At 33.5% G+C, this 24,571-nt stretch overlaps 2 protein-coding genes across 2 annotated transcripts in view; both read right to left on the bottom strand.

The window, feature by feature from the left end:
- Positions 1-9,752: 9,752 nt before the first annotated feature.
- fabp7a (fatty acid binding protein 7, brain, a) lies at positions 9,753-12,780 on the bottom strand. The gene is made up of 4 exons (XM_059353181.1): positions 12,621-12,780; positions 11,324-11,496; positions 11,141-11,242; positions 9,753-10,041 (listed from the first exon to the last, which is right to left on the bottom strand). Exons 1-4 carry the CDS (start codon positions 12,691-12,693, stop codon positions 9,991-9,993), a joined length of 399 nt encoding a protein of 132 aa, XP_059209164.1. The 5' UTR covers positions 12,694-12,780; the 3' UTR covers positions 9,753-9,990.
- A 5,085-nt stretch (positions 12,781-17,865) lies between these two features.
- usp40 (ubiquitin specific peptidase 40) overlaps positions 17,866-24,571 on the bottom strand; it is a 28,808-nt gene continuing 22,102 nt past the window's right edge. Inside the window, exons 25-31 of the mRNA XM_059353944.1 lie at positions 24,107-24,343; positions 22,958-23,076; positions 22,779-22,844; positions 21,265-21,475; positions 20,372-20,467; positions 20,173-20,267; positions 17,866-19,498 (exon numbers count right to left, since the gene is read on the bottom strand). Of these exons, the coding sequence (XP_059209927.1) occupies positions 19,390-19,498; positions 20,173-20,267; positions 20,372-20,467; positions 21,265-21,475; positions 22,779-22,844; positions 22,958-23,076; positions 24,107-24,343 (933 nt within the window). The 3' untranslated portion in view covers positions 17,866-19,389. The remainder of the gene's footprint in view (positions 19,499-20,172; positions 20,268-20,371; positions 20,468-21,264; positions 21,476-22,778; positions 22,845-22,957; positions 23,077-24,106; positions 24,344-24,571) is intronic.

The following is a 24,571-nucleotide window of genomic DNA, read 5'->3' as shown; positions in this document are numbered from 1 at the left end:
GTGTCATTCCTTTCCATTTTTTTTATTGATTTATTTTTGTGTTTATCTGTTTTGGAAGGTGGATTTTATGAGAATGATGGAACAATATAGTATATTACCTCTGTGGATCATTCATTCTGATCCTCACAGCAACACATGCAAAAAATTTTATCATGGTGCATTTTTTTAAAGAAGAAGAAGAAGAAGGAACATAGTGCTATAAATGGGGTACAAAAATGGCCACAATTGCAGATTAAAGGCGGACAGGGGTTTAATTCCCACATGTACTTGAAAGTTTGTACAGTAATCGTACTTACATTTTTATGCACCATAATCTGTAGCTTTTTCCTTCACTGCATTGTAGATGGCAATTTTTTTAAATGCTCAACTTTAAAGCCCTCGAACCAACAATTGGGGAATAATAGTGTTTGTGCATAATTCCATAATTCTTTCTTCATTTCAAGGAGATTTACATTTATTCCTCTTTCTAATGAAAGGAAAGGTATTTTTCTGTTTCTGTCTGTTTCTGTGTCTAAAGGAATGACCACGCCATGTATATGATGAGAGCTCCCAAACATACCGATCAAACGCTACCTTTAATGTCTTATAAACTGCCCACGTGCACCAGCTCCTCATTCTCACTTTGGTGCTAAAAACAAGCGTTGCATTGCCTGTCAGAGTGACGTTTTCTGTCATATTTATACCATCGAGTATCAGATTCATTGGAAAAGCTGCAGTAGCTGCAACTAGTTGCAGGAGCTGCAGTAGTTGCAATAGCTGCAGTAGTTGCACTAGTTGCAGGAGCTGCAGCAGTTGCACTAGTTGCAGTAGCTGCTCTAGTTGCAGGAGCTGCAGTAGTTGCAGGAGCTGCAGCAGTTGCAGGAGCTGCAGTAGTTGCAATAGTTGCAGTAGTTGCAGTAGCTGCACTAGTTGCAGTAGCTGCAGCAGTTGCACTAGTTGCGGTAATTGCAGTAGCTGAAGTAGTTGCAGTAGCTGCACTAGTTGCAGTATTTGCAGTAGCTGCAGTAGTTGCAGTAGTTGCAGTAGTTGCATAGTGCACTAGTTGCAGTAGTTGCAGTAGCTGCAGTAGGTGCACTAGTTGCATAGTGCACTAGTTGCATAGTGCACTAGTTGCAGTAGTTGCAGTAGCTGCAGTAGGTGCACTAGTTGCATAGTGCACTAGTTGCAGTAGTTGAAGCTGCTGTAGCTGCAGTAGCTGCAGTCAGTAGTTGCAGTAGCTGCAGTCAGTAGTTGCAGTAGCTGCACTAGTTGCAGTCAGTAGCTGCAGGAGCTGCAGTATTTGCAGTAGCTACAGTAGTTGCAGTAGCTGCACAAGTTGCAGTAGCTGCTCTAGTTGCAGTAGCTACAGTAGCTACAGTAGTTGCAGTAGTTGCAGTAGCTGCTCTAGTTGCAGTAGCTACAGTAGCTACAGTAGTTGCAGTAGTTGCAGTAGCTGCTCTAGTTGCAGTAGCTACAGTAGCTACAGTAGTTGCAGTAGTTGCAGTAGCTGCACTAGTGGCATAGTGCACTAGTTGCAGTAGTTGCAGCTGCTGTAGCTGCAGTCAGTTGTTGCAGTAGCTGCAGTAGTTGCTCACTCTTTTCCAACTCTTTTACTTCAGGCATTTGAATTTGATGCAACTTGTTTATGTCAATGAGTAGAAGTTGAGTAAAGTCTTTTCTTGCACTGTTATCAAATGTGTTTTACAAGCTGGAACATTAAACGTTGGGCACATGTGATGGATTTTTTGTCAGTCAAAAGGGAAGCGACTAACACTTGATAGACCAAAAAAGTGTCTGTTTGTCTGTGTATACAATATACAAACATGATATATTTTAAGCAACCTTTTGAACTGTTTTTTTATAAACTGAACAGAAACATCATGCTAGGAAAAATCGTTCCAAGTCTTTGAAAGTGTCATCTATTTCATATTTTTTTTAAAACATAAATAACATGATATTAATGCATATCTAATTATAACGCCCATTTGAGCGTGCTCTAAAAGGTCACAGGGTTCATATTACAGTTTATGAATATCCTGTGCATGTGATGCACGGTATGGGTTATGATTTCAGATTGATTTCAAGTATTTGAAGTCTCTGGAGAGTGATGGAGGATGATGCTGTGAGAATCAGCTGTTGAGCAGGTTAATGTGACAACCTGAACGTTGTTGTTAAAGTGTCGAACATTGAAGTTAAACATTTACATTTATGATTATTTCTGCACGTCGTGTAATAACTCTGTGCACCGAGGCAGATGGTGCAACAGGATGATCTCACATGTAAACTGGTGCATTATTTCACAGCTGTTGTTTACATACAGTTCTTTAAATTTCGCTCCATATGCTGCATAGAGGACAGTTATTACAGCTTGTGGCATTAATCCCTCAAGTAAATCCACTTATCTTTTATTTTATTAGAATAATAGAACTACTCTTTATTATATATATATATACACTGTAAAAAAAAGATAAACAATAGCTACTCAATAAAATTTAGGCAACAGATTGCACACAATATTATTTATTAAATCTAACTACGTTACAAGTTGAGTTAATAACAACTTAACAGGAAGTGCCTGTCAATTAAAAACAGACTTATTCTATTGTGTTGGATTCATTCAAAATTCTCTTAGAATTACATACACATAAAGATTATATTTAATGTGATCAAAATAAGTAGATTCTATCTCAACATTTTTATATTAAAGTTACCTAAACAACTGCCTCAAAATCAAGGATATAAAGGATAAAGTATATTAAGTAAAATGAAATGACTACAGAATCATTTATTACAGCTTGTGGCATTAATCCCTAAAGTAAATCCACTTATCTTTTATTTTATTAGAATAATAGAAGTACTCTTTATTATATATATAGTCTGTTTAGGGCTCAGGCTGCAGCAACTGTTGTGTAAGCTGGAGATTTATTGTGGAGATTTATTTATCACTGATGAGGTTTTGTTCCCAAAATGACAGAAAACTGTCTTTGAATGTTTGTTTTTAAATTTCTGGATTTCAAAGGAGATTTTGTTTTTGATTCGTGGTGACAAAAGATGAATATTTCTTTTAATTATTTAAACTAAAGATGTGCAATACATACATTTTATTGAATATCCCAGTGATGTTTGTCTGATTGTCTATAATGAAATGTGCATGATGTGTGTGTGTTTAGTTTTGTGCTCATTAATGTTTTTGTGATATTTTTCCCCTGAACTTTGAGAATAGTAACATTAAATACTTGAAGTAATGAATCATTTAAATGCCAATAAGTGACATTTGTCTCTCAGTGATGTTGCTAATAAGTACAAGTACCCAACCATTCATATTTAAAATGATCTCATTGTAAATAGTCAGTTTTAGCCCCTGAAGCATTACTAGTGATAAAACTGCTCTTTAACTGCAGTTAAACCCACATTATGTATCATTTGTCAATTACATCTTCTTATGCTTGTGAATAGAAGCAATCTGACATTAAAACAGAGCAAATCAAGTCTTTCTTTGGTCCGTCTCGTCTTTCTCTAAGGAGCCAAACACAACTTTGTTTAAATCTATCTATCTATCTATCTATCTATCTATCTATCTATCTATCTATCTATCTATCTATCTATCTATCTATCTATCTATCTATCTATCGTCATTTTGTGTCTTTTTTGATCAATTTGTGTCTTTTTGATCATTTTGTGTCTTTTTTGGTCAATTTGTTTCTATTTCGGTCATTTTGGGTCCTTTTTTGATAATTTTTACATCTATTTTTGTCATTTTGGGTCCTTTTTTAGGTAATTTTTACATCAATTTTTGTCAATTTGGGTCCTTTTTTAGGTTATTTTTACACCTATTTTTGTCATTTTGTGTCTTTTTTGATCATTTTTACATCTTTTTTGGTCAATTTGTTTCTATTTTGATAATTTTGTGTCCTTTTTTGGTCATTTTTACATCTATTTTTGTCATTTTGTGTCTTTTTTTTTAATCTTTTTTTGGTCAATTTGTTTCTATTTTGATAATTTTGTGTCCTTTTTTGGTCATTTTTACATCTATTTTTGTCATTTTGTGTCTTTTTTGATCATTTTTACATCTTTTTTTGGTAAATCTATCCATCTAAACAAATGTATATGCAGGAAACCTGTAATTGTGACTCCTATTGACTCCATGCTTTGATTTATTCATTTTGCGTCAGTAGTTTTCCTGATGGGACAATAATGGTGAGATAAACAACCACATTTTAGGATTACATGACTACAACTTTTTTTTTAACTAAAAACTCAACATGTTTAACATATCTGTAATCACAGAATATACTATATACCTGCCAAATGACCAGACTTGTGGTCTTTTAAACCAGTAGTTCTCAACCTTTTTGAGTCGCGACCCCCAATTTAACATGCATGTTGTCTGCGACCCCCGCTCACTGAACACAATCTCACACTCAGTTCAGATCACCCAAAAAAGAAACAAAATGACCAGAAAAGGAAACAAAATGACCAAAAAAGACACAAATCCACCACAAAATGATTAAAAAAAGACACAAAATGGCCAAAAAAGACACACAATGACCAAAAAAAGGCACAAAATGACCAAAAAAGACACAAAATGGCCAAAAAAGACACACAATGACCAAAAAAAGGCACAAAATGACCAAAAAAAGACACAAATCCACCACAAAATGATCAAAAAAAGACACAAAATGGCCAAAAAAGACACACAATGACCAAAAAAAGGCACAAAATGACCAAAAAAAGACACAAATCCACCACAAAATGATCAAAAAAAGACACAAAATGGCCAAAAAAGACACACAATGACCAAAAAAAGGCACAAAATGACCAAAAAAGACACAAATCCACCACAAAATGATCAAAAAAAGACACAAAATGGCCAAAAAAGACACACAATGACCAAAAAAAGGCACAAAATGACCAAAAAAAGACACAAATCCACCACAAAATGATCAAAAAAAGACATTAAGTGACCAAAAACACATTCACACATCAACACTTGAACACAGTGGAGACAGAGCTGACTTGGCGACCCCCAGAAATCATTTCGTGACCCCAAGGTTGAGAATAGCTGTTTTAAATGACATTAGGACCAGTTTCCTCAGTGATTCCTGCAGCCCTGATGAGTGTTTGAAGGAGAAATATTAAGAAAAGGGAATCAAAGTGAAGGGGAGGGGATGTACAGTAAGTAGGGGGTCTGTACTTCTGTAACGAGGCCAGAGAAAGGTTACTACTGGTCACTTTACACTGCTGACACAGATTCACACAAAGAGGAAACTCCCTGTGCACCCTGGGAAGCTGCTGGGAACACAAGAAGCTACACTCACATATTAACTCTCACGCTTTCTGCAACATGGAATGTGATTATCTCCCTTTTTCTGCCTTTCCACTGTGATTGTGCTGCTGTGAATATTGTCACATAAACTCGCCTTGTAGCCGTTTTCACCCCTGAATACTTATGCAAATGATTTAGTGAGAAAAGAGGTAATTTTTTGGCAATCTATAACTGGAGCATAAAGACGGATTTTGATTGGAATTAATTCAGTGAGCAGCAGCCGAATGAGTTCCACTCCAGTTACCAGGGTTTCTTTGTGTCGTCGGCTATTCAGAGGAGCCAGAAACTTGGCAGGCTGCGTGAGGAGATGAGAAGAATGGCCACTTGTAGTCACAGTGTTCAGTAGGCGAGACACAGCGCAGGGCAGCAGAGGACAGGGACGCTTTAACTGGCTCCTTAACCCTTAAGAGGACACTCACTGAAATACTTGCTGTCAAGTTCTGTCTTCTTTTTGACCACAACTCTGCCCAAACTTGAAAAACTGCCTGATCAATATGCAAAGGATGCAAAGGAACAACTTGTTTTCCACTTTTTCTTTGTTTGTTTTTCAAAAATGACCCGCAGTTATTCCCCATGTTATTTAATGCTGCTGTGTGTTTCTGTGCTCTATCTTTTGATATCAACTTATTTTACGTTTGAATATTCCAAGTATTCTTTAAATATCTTGTTTTTGATAACAACAGATCATTATTTCCATTTTGCCGCTCATACTTTATGAAGAAAAAAAGTTTTTGTATTATTACATAGCTAACTAGTTGGCTAAGCTAACTACTTAGCCAAGAAGTTAGCTAACTACTTAGCCAAGAAGTTAGCTAAGTAGTTAGCTTAGCAAGCTACTTAGCCAAGAAGTTAGCTAAGTAGTTAGCTTAGCAAGCTACTTAGCCAAGAAGTTAGCTAAGTAGTTAGCTTAGCAAGCTACTTAGCGAAATACTTAGCCAATAAGTTAGCTAAGTAGTTAGCTTAGCAGACTACTAAGCGAACTACTTAGCCAAGAAGTTAGCCAAGAAGTTAGCCAAGAAGTTAGCTAAGTAGTTAGCTAAGTAAGCTACTTAGCCAAGAAGTTAGCTAAGTAGTTAGCTAAGCAAGCTACTTAGCCAAGAAGTTAGCTAAGTAGTTAGCTAAGTAAGCTACTTAGCCAAGAAGTTAGCTAAGTAGTTAGCTTAGCAAGCTACTTAGCCAAGAAGTTAGCTAAGTAGTTAGCTTAGCAAGCTACTTAGTTAAAAAATGGACATGGGTCATTTTTGACCCATGTTGTGCATCAGAAGAGTAGTGACACAAAAAGGGATTTTATTAAAAAAATAATAAAGGAAAACATAAAATTAGGTTGTATGATGATCAAAAACAAACTAATTGAGGAAAACCTGGAATACTGAATGATGAAAATAATTTATTGCAAAGATATAGAATATAAAAACTCAATTATATCAGGTCACTTTAGACCCATGTTGTGCATCAAAGGGTTAAAGAACACCAGGTTTGAAACACAAGGTTCGTACACTTTTTCAGTTGTCAAATTCAAGCACTTTTTAAAGGAGGTAAAAGGTCCATGTTCAAGCTTTTCCAGGATTTAAACTACTGGAAATGGACTTTTCCATCATATTCTAATTTATTGTATGTATGTTTTTATGGAACAAGTCACAGCATTAAACATACAATTTGTGTGGTTTTACATTGAAACAAACTATTTCAAATAATTGCACAACGAGTTGTTCACTTTAAGGGATCAATAGGTCATAACAACCTGACATGCAATATTTCCTGATAATGAACACCTTGAAGGGTTATTAACCTGGTTATACCAAGTTCACTTGCCAAAGCAAACAAAAAAAAGACAAATATGGTAGAGGTGGGTCTGTATAACCATTTATTAGTATTGAGGGAAGCATTGAACTTAATAAAACAGATGGAATTCTGAAGAAACTTTGATTTTGATGAAATATGAAACTCTGATATTGATGAAATTCTGAAATTGCTATTTTTTTTAATTTTTGTTGTTTTGATGTACTTCCTGGTACCTAATTATGACGACCCACAGAAATTAATAAAATAAAATACTTTTTTAAAAAAACAATAATTTATATTTCATGCAAACACAATACAAAAATGTTTTGCATTAGGCACAATTCCCTAATAACACCCGAGGGTTTGGCTAATGCCTGGAACGACCATTCCCATCCCATAATGGTTTTATGGATTGATAATATTGTTCATTGTTCCAGAGAGTAACAGACAGTAGGTGTCCATTGATCCTGCAGCCAATCAGAGTTGATTATTCACCCAGAACACGGTATAATATTTATCTAAAATTATCTTTATTATCCAGCTACTACAATGTTATTACTGAGCTATAATGCTACATGCTAACACACTGTAAAAAGGGTGTCTAAAAACACTTTCTAGATTTAATCATCTTAATTTAAGAAATCTTGTCAAGTGAAATTATCTGTCCATGCAGCAAGATCTTTTCTTTTTTTAGGTCATTTTGTGTGTTTTTTTTGGAATTTTTTTGTCTTTTTATGTCTTTTTTGTGATTTTACGTCTTTTGTTTTGGTTTTTTTGGGTCATTTTGTGTCTTTTTTTGGTAATTTTTCCATCTTTTTTGTGTCTTTTTTTGTCTTTTTGTGATTTTACGTCTTTTCTTTCTTTTTTTGGTCATTTTGTGTCTTTTATGTCTTTTTTGTGATTTTACGTCTTTTGGTTTGTTTTTTTTGGTCATTTTGTGTCTTTTTTTGGTAATTTTTGCATCTTTTTTGTGTCTTTTTTTGTCTTTTTATGTCTTTTTGTGATTTTACGTCTTTTCTTTCTTTTTTTTGGTCATTTTGTGTCTTTTTTCGGTCACAAAATGACCAAAAAAGACAAAAAAAATTACAAAAGTGACACAAAATTAACTTGTTTTAAGAGTTAATTTCTTGTTTTAAGGGTTCAACATGCTTATTTCTAGATTTAATAATATTCATTTGGTCAAGGTAAATTATCTGTCCATGCAGCAAGATCATTTCCCTCAGATTTACTGTTTTTATCTGGTTTTTAGACTAAACACCTTTTCTGCAGTGCAGGTTTCGTGACTGCCTCTAATTTAAGACTCTAACTGTGTGATATTGGATTGCTGCTGACTGTCCCGTCCAGCACCGTGTCCTCTTAATGTTCTTAATGTCCTTTGTCCCGTCATGTGTCATGCCATCGGAGCGTTCAGCCTGGGTTGGTCCTCTCACCATCGAATGATGCCTCGACGTAATCACACCACAACTAACACCAGATTATCCGAGGTGAGTGACATCACTCCCCCCTCCCGCTCCCGCTCCGTGTAGTCTCTGACCATCTGCGGGTTACTACAGGACGTTCATTCCCACCGGGTCAAAGGTCACTCTGGCTGCTGCTGCTGCTGCTGCACGGCCGGCTCTGAACCGGAGCGTCACCCTGCAGCTGTCACCTGGAACCGGACCAGCACAGGGACGCCTCTGTTCCTCTGTTCCCACAACCACAACTTCACAGATTTAAAAAGATGGAGGAGAGCATTGAAAGTTGCACTGAAAAGACAGCAACCTAGATAAAAAAAAAGTTTAAATAAAAGAGGGAGCTCTGTTCCCACAACTTCACTTGACAGATTTGAAAAGATGCACACTGTAAAAAATTGGAGTGACATTTTTTCCACACAGAAAGTGTTTATGTTATTAAGTTTTTTGTGATTTTGTTGTTGTTGTTCTTTTTCTTTTTTTCTTTTTTACTGTGTTTGTCCATTGGTGATTTATGTTGTGTTTTGTTTAAATAAAATAAAAATAAAAAAAATATATATATATAAATAAATATATATATATATATATATAAATATATTTAATAAATAAATAAAAATATATATAAATATTTAATATATATATATATTTAATAAATAAATATATATATATTTATATATATTTAATAAATATATATATATATATATATATATATTTAATAAATAAATAAATATATGTTTATATATATTTAATAAATAAATAAATATATATATTTAATAAATAACTATATATTTAATAGAACCACTTATTTTTTATGAAAATACACAAGTAAATTGCAGATTCACTGATGTCCCTCAATTACATTTTACTTGGAAATATCAACTAATGAAGCCATTGAACTGGTTTATTAATGAATATTACTTGGAACGAATGATTCAATTTACAGACAAAACTGAGGACACATAATAACAAACAATCACTAAGTAATGCACGACATGAAAAACTGATATTTTAAAGTAAAAGCACTGAATTCGTATTTCGTTGTAGAATTTATATAGATGATTGAAATAATAATTACAGGGCCAAAAAAATCTCTCTTTTGTTTTCAGTGTAGGAGTGCATTGAAAGTTGCATGAAAAGACAGCAGCCTAGATAGATAAAAAAAAAGAAAAGAAAAGAGGGAGCTGTGTTGAAATAAAGTGGCACTGATGGAGCTCTCAGGGTTTTAGTCAAGCTCAAGTTTATTTTTCCCTTTTTTGATACACAGAAAAACAGTTTTAGGGCCTTCACAGTCTCAATTTCTTACAAAAGATCTTACAAAAGATTTCCCAAAATATTTATCTCAGGTTACAAGTGCACAAATCACTGCATACTGTAAAAATGTTTTTTATAAAAGGAGAACACCTTGTTGATCGTTTGCAGTGCAGGATGATTTGCTCAGTTAATTCAAGTGAATTAGGCTTTCTCATAGGAGCGCACGGCCTGGACTCCTTCATAAGTCAAAGTCTGCAAGGAAAAAAAACAAAAATCAGCTTGTTTTACATGATGCATGCTTACATTTAGTTGTGATTTTAATGCAAGGTCTAGAAATAGTTTATAGTGGATGTAAAGTAAGTTCAACTAGGTTCGTTTGGCTCATATGACTTCAGTTATTGCACCATTGCAAAGGTGAGGCAAGATAATTACTACAACACATTTTAACAACTGTAACTCAAAGTGTTTTACACTGTAAAAAAAAAAAAATCTGTTGTTTTTACGGTAAAAAAACAGCAGCTGTGGTTGCCAGAACTTTACTGTAATAAATACGATGCAACTTTTTTAAATATTACGGTAAAAAGATATTGGCAAAAAGATATTTCACGTTTAAGATTGACATTTTTTTTTTTTTTTACTGTATAAATCATAGGTTTTTCCATTAAACGAAATGCTGTTTTGCCATATAATTGAAAAGAAAATACTTTATAAATCAAAATGCATAAATTAAAGATTTTACCATTAAATATTAAAGTATATTTTTGTTAGAGATATGGTGTTTGGTACATTTAACAGTGAGAAAAAGTATTTTTTTACAAAAGATAAATGCAAAAATTACAGTGTTTGCTTGTATATATTAAATACATTTTACAGTGTCTTTTACAGTGGAGTAGTATATTTTTCAAAAAACAAAACTGTAAAAATAAAATACTGTTTTGGCTGTTATATACATTTACGGTGTTTTAATTAACCCATTTATCATTTTACGGCCTTTTACTGTTGTGATTTAGCAGTTTTTCACTGTAAAATCTACAGACATTTTTTACAGTGCAGGATCAAAATGTATTTAAAGTATCAAAAGTAAAAAGTACTTGTTATGCAGAATGGACCCACTCAGATTGTTAAATTTATCATTTTTATTTTTTTTAAAAAGCTGTCAGCTAAACATACTGGAGCAAAAAGTACAAAATCTGTCTCTAAATGTAGTGGAGTACTCCAGTAAAGTACTTTAAAGTCTTTCACCGTCAAATCTACAGACATTTTTTACAGTGTACAGAACCACTTTATAATGCAAAAGGCTCCATAAACTAATGATTCACATTCTTTATATATCATACTGTTATTTACTTACCGCCACCATCTTCCCATCCTTGATTTCTCGAACAAATTTGGTCTCCTTGCCGTCCCATTTCTGCACTTGCACCAGTTTGTCTCCTTCCATGGTGAAGGTGGACTGCAAGCACACACAGAATAATTTTAACCAGGTCTAAAGTCAGAGCACAGTTTAGATTACAGCCGGACTTATCTTACTGACTTTGACGTGTCGGTCATCAGCTGTGGTCTCGTCAAACTCCTCTCCCAGTTTGGCTCCGATCTCCGTGTTCCTGAAGGTGCTCAGGGTTTTCACCACCACCTTGTCTCCGTCCTGGCTGATCACGACTGTCGGTTTGGTCACATTGCCCACTTGTCTTGTGGCAAAACCAACACCTGTGTAAAAAAAAAAGATGCATTTAATAATGCATTATGCTGCACTGTGAAAAATGATTGCAGAAATTACAGTAAAACAGTGTCAAATTGCATTAGAAATAAGGTGTGGAATTTAAAATTGTACATTACCGTAATAGACACTTAATTACCGTAAATGAAGGAATAGTGCACAACTTAAATTGTAAAAATATTTTTTTAAATGTATTTAAAATTAATAGAGGAATACCATAATGTCACAAAGACACAATTAACCTGGAAAAAAAAACAGGATTATTCAGTCTAAATAACAGTTTTTTTCCCCTCTCACTGTATTTTTTACAGTGAAGTTCTGGCAACCACAGCTGCCGGTATTTTACCGTAAATTAAACAGATTTTTTTTTTACAGTGTGGACACAAACTAGCACAACTATTTGACTTTTCCCCCCTATTCTAAAAGTGAAAATATGAGCAAAATAAGCAACTACTATCCCATAAACTCAACATTGCACACTGTAAAAAAATTAAAATGAAAAACTGTTGTTTATACGGTAAAAAAACGCAACAGCGCTGGTTGCCAGAACTTTACCGTCATAAATATGGTGCAACTATTTGTAATATTCAGTAAAATGATATTTGCACAGTTGATTTCAAATTTAAGTTTGCCATTTTATTCCATATTTTACTGTAAAAAAAAGTAAAAGTTTTTCCATCAAAAGAAACGCTGTTCTGCCATATAATTGACAAGAAAATACTTTATAAATGCTGCATAAATTAAAGATTTTACCATTTAATATTACAGTATATTTCTGTTAGAGATATAGTGTTTAGTACATTTAACAGTGAGACATTTTAACAAAAAATAAATGGCTTGTATATATATTACAATATATTTTTGTAACAAACATGGTGCTAGTGTATCTTACAGTGGAGTAATGTATTTTTTAAAAATTAAAAAATGTGGAAAAACCCTGTTTTGGCTGATTTATACATTTGCGGTGTTTCATTGTTACTGAAACTGAATTAACCCATTTATCATTTTACATCTTTTACTGTCATGGTTTAGCGGTTTTTCACAATAAAATCTACAGACTTTCTTACAGTGCACACTGCATCTTATTTCTAGGAGGTAAATTGAATTATCTTACCTAGTGCCTTCATGTAATCATCAAAGTTCTGGCTGTCCACCAGTTTCCATGTTCCGCAGAAAGCATCGACCATGTTTGCAGGTTATTATTGGTCCAGTTCACTATCAAACTGCCACTCAGTCTGTTTCCAGAGCACTTAATAAATGCTGCAGCGAGTCTGCCCGCAAGTTACTCTGACAGGGGGGCGGGACTAAGCGGGGCCCAATCTCGAATCTGATTGGACGTTCCTTCGTGGGCTGTGATTGGTCAACGTGAAAAAAGGGGCGTTAATAGCCCACACAACGGCAAATACTCCAAAACTCCACCCAACTTTTGTTTCTATGTTGTATTGTACATCTCATATCATATATTACTAGATGAAAGTGTCTTTTTTAATTTATCTTTGATTTTATTGTTATTTATTTATTTATCTTATGGATTTTTTGTTGTTATTCATTTATGTAAAGCACTTTGGTCAACAAACAACAAAAATAGCTCATAAGAGTTTAATTTAAGAGCTGATATCTAGACATTTTCCATGTTTTTTTTTTTTAGAATGATTTTGGTTATTATCGAGAATGTTTTCATGACTGTAGATGTAAAAATGATCAAAAAAAGACACAAAATGACCCAAAATAGACAAAAAAATAACCAAAAAAGACACAAATTGACCCAAAAGACTCGTAAAAATAACCAAAAAAGACACAGATTGACCAAAAATACAGTCAAAATGACCAAAATTAGATGTAAAATGACCACAAAAGGACACAAAATGACCAAAAATAGATGAAAAAACAACCGAAAAAGACACAAATTGACCAAAAATAAATGTAAAAATAACCGAAAAAGACACAAATTGAACAAAAATACAGTCAAAATGACAAAAAAATAGGTGTAAAATGACCAAAAAAGGACACAAAATTATTGAAATGGAAACAAATTGACCAGAAAAAGATGAAAAAATGATCAAAAGACACAAAATGGCCCAAAAAAAGACACAAAATGACAAAAAAAAGACACAAAATTACCCCAAAAAGGCCAAAATGACCAACAAATTGACCAAAGAATCTGGGGTAAACTGAAATTGGAGCTGATATCTAGACATTTAACATGGTTTTATTGATAATAACCAAAATCATTATCATTAAAACCATGTTAAATGTCTAGATATCAGCTCTTAAATTAAACTCTTATCAGCTATTTTTGTTGTTATCATTATATTTGTCCAAACAAATGTACCTTTAATTGTACCAGACATTAAAATGAACAATAAATAAAAGAAAACAAAGGTGGTCTAATAATTTTTTCCATGACTGTATGATAAGTATTTGATTTGACCTGTTAATAATTAGGTTATACCCTTAAAATGATTAATCTCTATGACTATTGTACATGTCGGGGTTTCTGTTTACATGATAGTTTTTGTGGTTGACTCATAATTGCATTTCACACATTTAATTAATTAGTGTGTGAATTTAATTTCCACACTAACAAACCACAAATGTTTCAGCATATTGGTGTTACAAGAAAACGAGGTCAACATTATAATTAAGCTTTATGATTATGATTTCTGTGCCAAATTCCACAGCAGTGATTTTGGTGAGTGGCTTCATGTTTTTATAGCTTTGGATTTATGTTGTAATCTCTTTTATTATATTTTTATTGTCTTTATTGCTTCTATCAATTTTATTTGCATATTTGTGTTTGTGTATCTGGATTTATTTGTTTATTCTGTTTATTCTTTTGTTGTAACATTTTGCCTTTTGACTTCTGATCCTATTGGCTTTGATTATTTGTATTATTGAATGTGCTTGAAAAAGCACACTATATGTTATTCATTGAGCTTCTTCCTCCCAGAGTTTTGATCTCACAAACACTAAAAAGGTGTCAAATCGACCGGCTCGGCCATGACAAGTCAGCTGTGACTTTTCTAAGGGTTTCACCAGATGGTTTTCAAATTATTCGGCAAAAATACACCAAAAAAATCCCCCCAATTTTTTGCATGACTTCCACTTTTTTTTCGTAACTTCCACTTTTTTTCTCATTTTGACTTTTTCTCATTTTGACTTTTTTCGTGAGTTTGACTTTTTTTTCATTTTCACTTTTTTCTTCTCATGTTGACTTTTTTTTCCTCATTTTGACTTTATTTCGTGACTTTGACTTTTTTTCTCATTTTGACTTTTTTCTTGTGACTTCGACTTTTTTTCCCCTCATTTTGACTTTTTTCGCGACTGGCTTTTTTTTCCTCATTTTCACTTTTTTGTGGCTTATACTTTTTTCTTCTCATTTTGATTTTTTTTTTTGTGACTGACTTTTTTTTTCTCATTTTCAATTTTTTTTCTCATTTTGACTTTTTTTCTCGTTTTCACTTTTTCTTCTCATTTTCACTTTTCTCATTTTCACTTTCTTTTGTGACTTTGACTTTTTTTTCTCATTTTCACTTTTTTTCTCATTTTCACTTTTTTCTCGTGACTTCAACTTTTTTTTCTCATTTTCACTTTTTTTCCCCCATTTTCACTTTTTTTCCCTCATTTTCACTTTTTCGTGACTTTTTTCCCCTCATTTTCACCTTTTTTCTCATTTTGACTTTCTCATTTTCACTTCTTTTTCTTGACTTTTTTTTCTCATTTTCCCTTTTTTCCGTGACTGACTTTTCTCATTTTCTTCTCAATTTCTTTCGAAATTTTCTAGTTATTATTATGATTATTATTATAGTCATACTGCTAAGAGAAACTGTTAGAATCAGTATAAAAGCAACAGTAATTTATACCTTCAGCTCTATTATTATCATTATGAAAACAACCAACAGTTACTACTGTATTCCTTTATTGTCGATAAAATATTTCCTGCAGATACAATCTGACACGGATTACAAAGAGATTTCCACTGTCATAATACAGCAGAGCAATCTGTATCAGCAACACCAACAATGTCATCAATAACACTAAGAAATGATACAAAATTAAATTCACTATTGCTGACTATATTGTCAAAAAAATATTAAATGTACTACCTGCAAACTCTTGGCACTGATCAAGGCCAAATTAATACATGAAACAAAACATGCAAGCAGCATAGAAAAAAAAATCAAAAAATCAAAAATCAAATCCCCCCTGAAAAAAAACACACAATTCATACAGCAACAAAATTATTTTGTCACTTTTTTTTCAAATAAATTATCCATAAGGATGCTTTTCCTTCCCTGAAGTCCACATATAGTGCATGCAAATGAAACATTAAATGTTCCACAATGAAAATTCACAGAGCAACTCAGGGATCAAGAAGAAAAGAGGATTTAAATGTTTTACAGTATGTTTCTGAAGCAGCAAATTCATCTGGTTACATAACACGATGATGATGTTTGGCTCCGTACAGTTATTCCTTTAAATGTGAAATGATAATCTGAAGACAGTCTGCTTTTATTTCTATCTGTATAAAGGGTGAATCATGTCCAATAAAAGCCAGTAAAGTCATTTAACAGTTATTGTGCCATGTTACGCCTTAAGTGGAAAATACAGAGAGCAATGTGAAATGTACAGGTGCATCTAAATAAATGAGAATATAATGAAAAGTCCATTTTAAATAGTCTTAACCAAGTATTGAGTCATATAGATGGACATATTTTTAACATTTCCATATTAAACACTTTTTAAAATTGGTCTTTTGTAAAATTACTTTTTTTTGAGACACTGAATTTTAGGTCATACACTGCAAAAACATGAAGCTTACCAGGTATTTTCTTCTTATATCTAGTGGTAGTATCTTAATTATATTGTTTTTAGTATAATTTACCTACTGAGCATAGCTTTATGTGCTTATTTTATTATTATTATTATTATTATGCGCTTATCTAACTATCTTATTGTTTAAAGACTTGGTTTTAGGAATGACAAAATGACAAAAAATGACACAAGAGGACCAAAAAAGATACAAAAGGACAAAAAATTGACACAAAATGATCAAAAAAGCTACAAAATGACAAAAAATGACAAAAAAGAATAAAAATTATAATTGAACTTCTGACCATAGACCAAGTATTTTCTTCTTATATCTAACAATAGTATCTTAATTATATTGTTTTGAGTATAATTAACCTACTGACCATAGCTTTATGTGGTTATTTAATTATTAGTAACATTATTATGTGCTTATTTAATTATCTTATTGTTTAAAGACTTAGGATTGACATTGTGAACTTTTTCATGCTTTTCAAGCTATTCAACTGTTGAATTTGGTGAGTTTTTACCTAAAATATTGGCTCCAATTGAGAGTTTTTGTTTAATGTAGTTTGAATGTTATTTCAAAAGCATTTTCTACCACCAGAACGTGCTCATTTCCAAGTATTTCTGGTTTATTTTAATGGTATAATCTGGCTTTTCAAGAGAACTCTTACAAAGAAAAATTCACTTACTGCCTGTTTCGAGCATGTATTTGGTTAATTCTAGTTATTTATTTCTTATTTATTGTCAGTTGGTTTTTGCAGTGTAATCATTATAATTATAAATTAAACAAATTAGGCCATGAAATGTTTCATTCTGTGTGTAATTGATCTATATATATATAATGTGTTATTGCCACTTTTTGAATTGAATTACTGACATAAATAAACTTTTCTATGATATTCTAATTTATTGAGATGCACCTGTATCAAACTGTGTGAAACAGTTTTTAACTGGGTAACACTTTAGATGGGAACACATATTAAACATTAATTAATTAGTTGCTTATTAGCATGCAAATAAGTAACATATTGGCTCTTAAGGGTTGAGAGCCAATATGTTACTTATTCGCATGCTAATAAGCAACTAATTAATGTTTAATATGTGTTCCCATCTAAAGTGTTACCTTTCACTGATTAACTGAGCTTTAGGGGGCTTTAGGTTAGAAAAACTGGTAACACTTTACAATAACCAACTAAATTATGTTTATAGACCAGTTATTAACCAATTACAAAGTGTTATACATATTTAATCTTTAAATGATTTCAACCAATTTCTTAAAGGTATATGAATCATTTCAAAATCATTAACATACTTAATATGGTGTTAAAATGTTATAACAAGTGCAACTAAAACTATTAATAAACTAATAATTTAAATCCAATTGTTTGTTAATGGTAAAGTAACTATAATCTTACATTAATATACCATCTATTTGCCATTTATAAATGATTTAGTTAGTTAAACATATGTTTAACTAACTAAATATGATTTAGTTAGTTAAACAACAAAAATATGTATTTACCATTCTAAATGGCCTCTATACGGTTTATAAATGATGATTAAACATTAATAATAATCTGTTTACCATTTATAAATGATGGTTATTGTAAAGTGTTACCGAAAAATGTAATTTTAGGACTACAGCGAGACGTTGGGGGGTGAAAAGAGAGCGAGCAGCAGAGGTAGAGAGAGAGGAAGAGAGTGAGGTAGGAGGAGGAGCAGAGCGAGGCTCCTCCTCAGTAAGGCCTATCTCTCCTCTCTGTTATAACCTAAAACAAGCCCACAATATAACACACATCAAGCTTTGTGTTCCTGGCGCACAGTGACAGGTTTATATCATAAAAACGAGCATCACTTAAACACCTTATAGCAACGATAACACCAACCAACAGCAGCTGGTTTTCTACTTTAGTGGCTTGTTGTTCTCAACAACTTACTAAACAAGTAGAAACTCTGCAGCCACACACTGCTGGCTGCTGCTGCATGTTTCACCCTGATTGCTTTAGTTTATATAAAACAGTATAGGAAAAGAAACATACAGGCTTCAGTTTGTAACTGGCAGCCTGGAACAGCAAACAGAAACACTTTACTCCGGCTTTTTAGTACAAGGTTATAAATCTGCTACTGATCCGTGTAGCTAAGAATCTGCTTTTACTGGAAATCACACTGTGCCTTTGTCTCATGAAATAAAAAACAGTAATGTAATGAAATAAATGTGGTGGTTAGAAAATTTTAAAGAGAGGAAACCAAACAAATATGGGGCATCTTATATTAAGAAATCCAGTAATAATGCATAAAAATAATGCAAAAATGATGGTTCAAAACAGCAAATCAAAAATTAAATTCCTTCTTTTCCTGTTAACAAAAAGTCTTAGATTTGAGAGTAAAATAAGAAATAATGGCACCAGACTGAAAAAAAATAAAAACCAGTAATGTGATCAAATAGGGCTGCAACTAACGATTATTTTCATTCTCGATTAATCTGTTGATTATTTAAACGATTCATTGATTAGTTGATTGGTTAATACAAGATGACGTCCTCAAATCTCTTGTTTTGTCCACAAACCAAAGAGATATTCAGTTTATTGTCATAAATGAACAAAGAAACCAGAAATATTCACATTGAAGAAGCTGAAATCAGAGAATTTGGACTTATTGCCTTTAAAAAAAACTGCTGAAAACCAATTATTCGATTATCAAAATAGTTGTTATTGTTTGATTAAACAAATACTTGTTGCAGCTCTATAATATAAAGGGCATGTGGTTTTAACTTAGAAAATGGTAAAGAGAGGAAACCAAACAAATATGGGGCATCTGATAAGAAATCCAGTCATAATGCATAGAAATAATGGTCAATTGGTTCAAAACAGCAAATCAAAAATTAAATTCCTTCTTTTCCTGTTAACAAAAAGTGTTAGATTTGAGTCCGTTTCCAAAGATTGGTGGAGAAAAACAGTGAAATAAGAAATAATGGCACCAGCCTGGATTGTCCTAACTGCATCATGGCGTCTGTGTGGTTTATATTTATATTTATAGGTAGTTGTAAGTGTCTCTGCTGCAGCAGGCTGCTATCTGAACGACCCCACGTTGATGGACAGTGCTACCTCTGGTTTCCTGGATTTGTTGGGTCCACTCTTCTTCTGTGGTCCGACACCATCAGAGCCTGTAGCCTGCCCTCTGAGAAGAAACAGAGGTAAAAAAAATAATTAACCAAAGAATCTCAGAGATGGGAGCCAATGAGGCTGTTGGTGCGTGTTGGTGGATCATCTGTGCGTCCTACGCCAAAACTATAACTCTGACAGCTTTACCAGAGGATTGTGAGGGAGAAGACTAATTTTCCTACGTTTCTATGTATAAATTATTTCTGTAGAGTGGAATTTGCGGCCTGGAGCGCAGTTTTCAAATTTATTTTCTGACAGTTTTTTCTCTCCCTCTACACTCTGGTGATGATGTCACACACTGTGACACGAACATTCCGTGCCATACACACCCATTATAATCTCAGAATTTCTCCAAAAATGATCATGGTCATTGAACAGGGATTGATAAAAAACTATATGACCTATCGAAAAGTGGATTAATACACCGATACACAAGACTTGTGTCTACTGTTTAAAGTTTAAATGGAGTCTCTAGGTGAAATTATGCCGGAGAAGTAGACGTTTAAAAATCTACAATTATTGTAAAATTATTGTATTGTATTAATCTGGTAAATCACATTGGACTGCTATTATTTTTAACACTACTGTATATCATTTATCGATATTCAGCCTAAATATATCAGGATATGACTTTTGCTCCATATGACCCAGCCCTGAGTAGGTATTTTCAGTGCAGCTGCAGTGTCCCACCCTTTCCGGCGCTGCTCCGTCTGCTCTCTGAGTCTCTGCTGGCCTCGCTCGTCCTCTGGAGTCAGGAAGTCCCTGTTGTTGTCGATCAACAGATTCTGGGAAACAAAAATACCATGAAAGAATTCAGCGTTTCTCACAAATAAATCAAACCAAAACTGACATTCATTTAAAAAACAAACATGTTTTTTTTTATCGATACCTTGATGCCGACTGTGTCTCCGTCTTTGAGGTGAAACGGAGCTCCCAGGAGAGATTCTGCCTTTCTCTTCTTCTTCTTTTTGGAAACCTGCTGGCTCTGAAAATAAAAAGGTATACAGCATGTTTTAATGTGATTAACAATCACAAGAACACTGAGATTTTTCTTTTTTTCCCCAAAATTGTCTTTATTGGGTTTTTTCCTTTCATTCACATACAAAAATAAAGAAGAAACATGTTAATTTATGCTTCAAAGCAACACGAAAGAACATAATGATAGTAGAGAAATAAAAGCAATGAAAAACAACAACAAACTAACAAAAACCTAGTTGGAGACAAATCAAATACAAATAAAAGAAAGAGATTTAAATAGTAATAATACAACTTGGAGGATGTCAAGTGTTCTAAAAGTTACAGTTGTTCATTTTTCATGGGATTATATTTGGTATAATAGTCCATAAATGGCTGCCATATTGTGTAAAAGGTATTTATCTCACCTCTCAGGGTGAATTTTATTTTTTCTAACTGCATTTTCTAACTGTTTCATTATATCATTAATTAAAGCTTGATAGACTGGAGAATTTTTTTGTTTCCAGTTCAGCAGAATAATTCTTCTCGCTAACAGTGTCACAAAACAAATCACATTCTTCTGGTTGTTTGATAAAGAGAGCTACATTCTTTTCTGTTGAACCCAAAGATCGAGGTTGATTCTTCTATTGTTTCGCAATATATAAATCTAAAACCTTATATAAGATAGATAAGATAGTCTATGTTTATGGGAAAAGTTCAGTATGCATGAAACAAGATTGGAAGCACTCAGTGGAAACACGCCTATAATAGATTCCACGAAAAACCTAAAACTTGTTCCTTCTCAAGAAATGACAACAAAAATCTCACCCAGTTGGATATTTCCTCCCAGATGTGTTTGTCCGGCTGGTGCTTGGCCAGCAGCAGAGAGTCGGGGGAGAGGCCGTAGTGAGCAGCCAGACAGGAACGGAGAGAACGAGGAGAAGAATCTCTGGCTGCGTCCCAAACCAGCTCCTCTGGAGGGTAGTAGCTCCTCTCTCCTGGTACTCCCATCTTCACATTCAGCAGCACATCTTTAGGCCTTAGACACACAAAGACAGAAGGAATTTAACCTGCCCTGAACTTAAATAAGGGGCCAATATTTTAGGTAAAAACTCATCATATTCAACAGTTGAAAAGCTTGAAAAGCATGAAAAAGCTCACAATGTCAATCCTAAAAACAAGTCTTTAAACAATAAGATAATTAAATAAGCACATAATAATAATAATAATAATAATTAAATACGCACATAAAGCTATGGTCAGTAGGTAAATTATACTCAAAACAATATAATTAAGATACTATTGCTAGATATAAGAAGAAAACTTTAACACCACGTCACTGTGTTCATTTTATGATGATTTTATGATTTTTTGTTTTTATTTGTATACATGCATATTTTATTTTGTGCGGGCAGTACATTTTACATTTTATTTTATTTATTTGTAATTTATTTTATCTTATTGCATTTTACAGTTCTATTGTTTACTACTTCTCTTTGTATTGTGTTATCTATTAATTAGGGCCGGGACTCGATTAGAAAAAAATAATCTAATTAATTAGAGGCTTTGTAATTAATAATAATAATAATTAATAAATCGAAATTAATCGCATTTTAATCGCATATAAATATTTGACCTGAGAACAGTGAGAAGTAATTTTTTCACATGGATTTTTAGTATACCATTGAATAATAACTGAATACATAAGCTTAAGCAACAAAAATATTGTTTATTTTTGTTCAAGTCCAACAGTCCAGTGCAATTTTTGCCATTAAGTGTAGCAATAGCATATTTATAAATATAGTACATTTCATAAATCCAGGTAGCCTATAGGTAGGTAGACCTTCTGTAAACTAGAATACTTTGGTTTTTTAAGTAAAACACAATCCACGCTAGCTAGCACACTAGCTGCTAGCTGCTATATGTTTAGCATTGAGGTGATAATTGAGGCTGGATGTGCTGCTATGGTGATATGTGAATTCCTTGTTGCCTAGCAACACAACCATGCTCTTATGGACGCTTCCATCCGTTGGTTTTTAGTAACTAAATGTCCCATCATCCACGGGGCCAACCAAAGGTCTCACCAGCTTCTTCCTTCATGTTCACTGTGGTTTGTTGTTGTCTCAACTCATCAACGCTAGTTGGTGCTCCAGTATAATCGGTCCGCCTGAAACTCATCCAGTGAGAAACGTTCCGCAGTGCAAAAATAAGTGCAATTAAAATGCGTAAAAAAAATTTTAACGCATTCATTTTTGTGTAATTAATTAATCTTAATTAATGCGTTAAAGTCCCGGCCCTAGTTATAACATTTTCTATAAAACTTCTGATGGTCCAATCTTTACCCCAGATCTTCTTCTTTAAGTAGCAGTTGCACACAAAGGTCTGTCCCACTGGTCAGCTTCAACTTCCTGATGACAAAGAAACCAAAGAACAAGAGATTTACAGATAATAAACAGGGTACAGTAGCTATCACATTACACATACGTAGGAATAAAACGCTGTGAGAGATCAAGTGTTCTACTTGAGAGAGAGCTGTGGTCCTCTGAAGATCCGAGCCAGCCTCCGTCCCTCCAGCTGCCACACACGCATGAAGGCCGTGGTCGGCACACACACATCCTGGAGGACAGGTAGCGTCAACACCTGAGACACAGGTAGACCATAAAGTAGAACAAGGAGAGGAGCTTCTGGTTAGAGCCAAGGTTATTATAGTTAACAAAAACTAACGAAAACTAGAATTGAAAAAACTTTTTTTTTAAAACGATAACTAACTGAAACTGTATTTTGTGGTTACAAAACTAACTAAAATTATAGTGAAAATATCCTTAGTTTTCGTCTTTGTCAACTTTTTTCATCCGTAAACCTTTTTGGTTGATATGAAATCTATTTCATCTATCTGGATCAGATGGATCAGACAAAGGAAATAAAGGAAGCATTTATTGTGACCTTATTGAATCTGCACCCAACAAATACCCCATTACAAAAAAACTAACACTAATAAAAACTAAACTAAAACTAAGCATTTTCCAAAAAATAAAAACTAATTAAAACTAGCAAACTCACTCTAAAAACGCCTGGAGCGCAGTTTTCAAATGTATTTTTTGACAGTTTTTTCTCTCCCTCTACACTCTGGCGATGATGTCACACACTGTGACACGAACATTCCGTGCAATACACACCCATTATAATCTCAGAATTTCTCCAAAAATGATCATGGTCATTGAACAGGGATTGATAAAAAACTATATGACCTATCGAAACGTGGATTAATACACCGATACACAATACTTGTGTCTACTGTTTAAAGTTTAAATGGAGTCTCTAGGTGAAATTATGCCGGAGAAGTAGACGTTTAAAAATCTCCAATTATTGTAAAATAATTGTATTGTATTAATCTGGTAAGTCATATTGGACTGTTATCAGCCATCAACTAATTAAAACTAGCAAACTCACTCTAAAAACAAATTAAAACTAACTGAATTTGAGTGTATTAGACCTTTGTTTTCTTCAGTTTCTTGTTTATTCTAATGCCTGGAACAACTAAAGGAACATTTGTTTGGAGAAATATAATGTTAACAACCAATCAAGTGGATTCATCTGGAGTCTTTGAGAATTCAACACTAGAACAAACAGCTCTCATCTCCTGTATAAACAGGTGAGCTTCTGGTGCTACCTGAGTCTTGAGATCCTCCAGCGTGGCTTCGTCAGAGATCTCCACCTGTCCTGCTGCTCTCAGCTCGGCCACGTTGCCGGAGCACAGAGCAGGTGAGTTACCGGAACCTTCTCCTGCAGGTAAAACCTCCAGCAGCTGATCCTCCGTCTGGCTGCTGTCAGTGTGATTAAAGTCCTCAGAGAGAGTCGAGTTGTTTCTGGGATCCAGACGGAGCCACACAGAGAGCTTCAGGAAACCCTGAGGGAGGACGGGACAACAAGAGATACAGACGGAGGTAAAGTTATAGTATAGAATTTATTTATTTATTTATTTTATTTGCACAGTTAGAATGACATAAAATGGCAAAGATAACAAATAGTGTAAAGTGCAGGGCAAGGTTATTATAGTTAACTAAAACAAAAACTGGAATAGAAAAAATGAGAGTTTTAAACGATAACTAACTGAAACTGTGGTTACAAAACTAAC

Source organism: Centropristis striata, chromosome 16, assembly GCF_030273125.1.
Source record: "Centropristis striata isolate RG_2023a ecotype Rhode Island chromosome 16, C.striata_1.0, whole genome shotgun sequence".
NCBI classification, from domain to species: domain Eukaryota; kingdom Metazoa; phylum Chordata; class Actinopteri; order Perciformes; family Serranidae; genus Centropristis; species Centropristis striata.
Note: the sequence above shows the minus strand (reverse complement) of the source record. Positions and strands in the feature narration are given on the sequence as shown.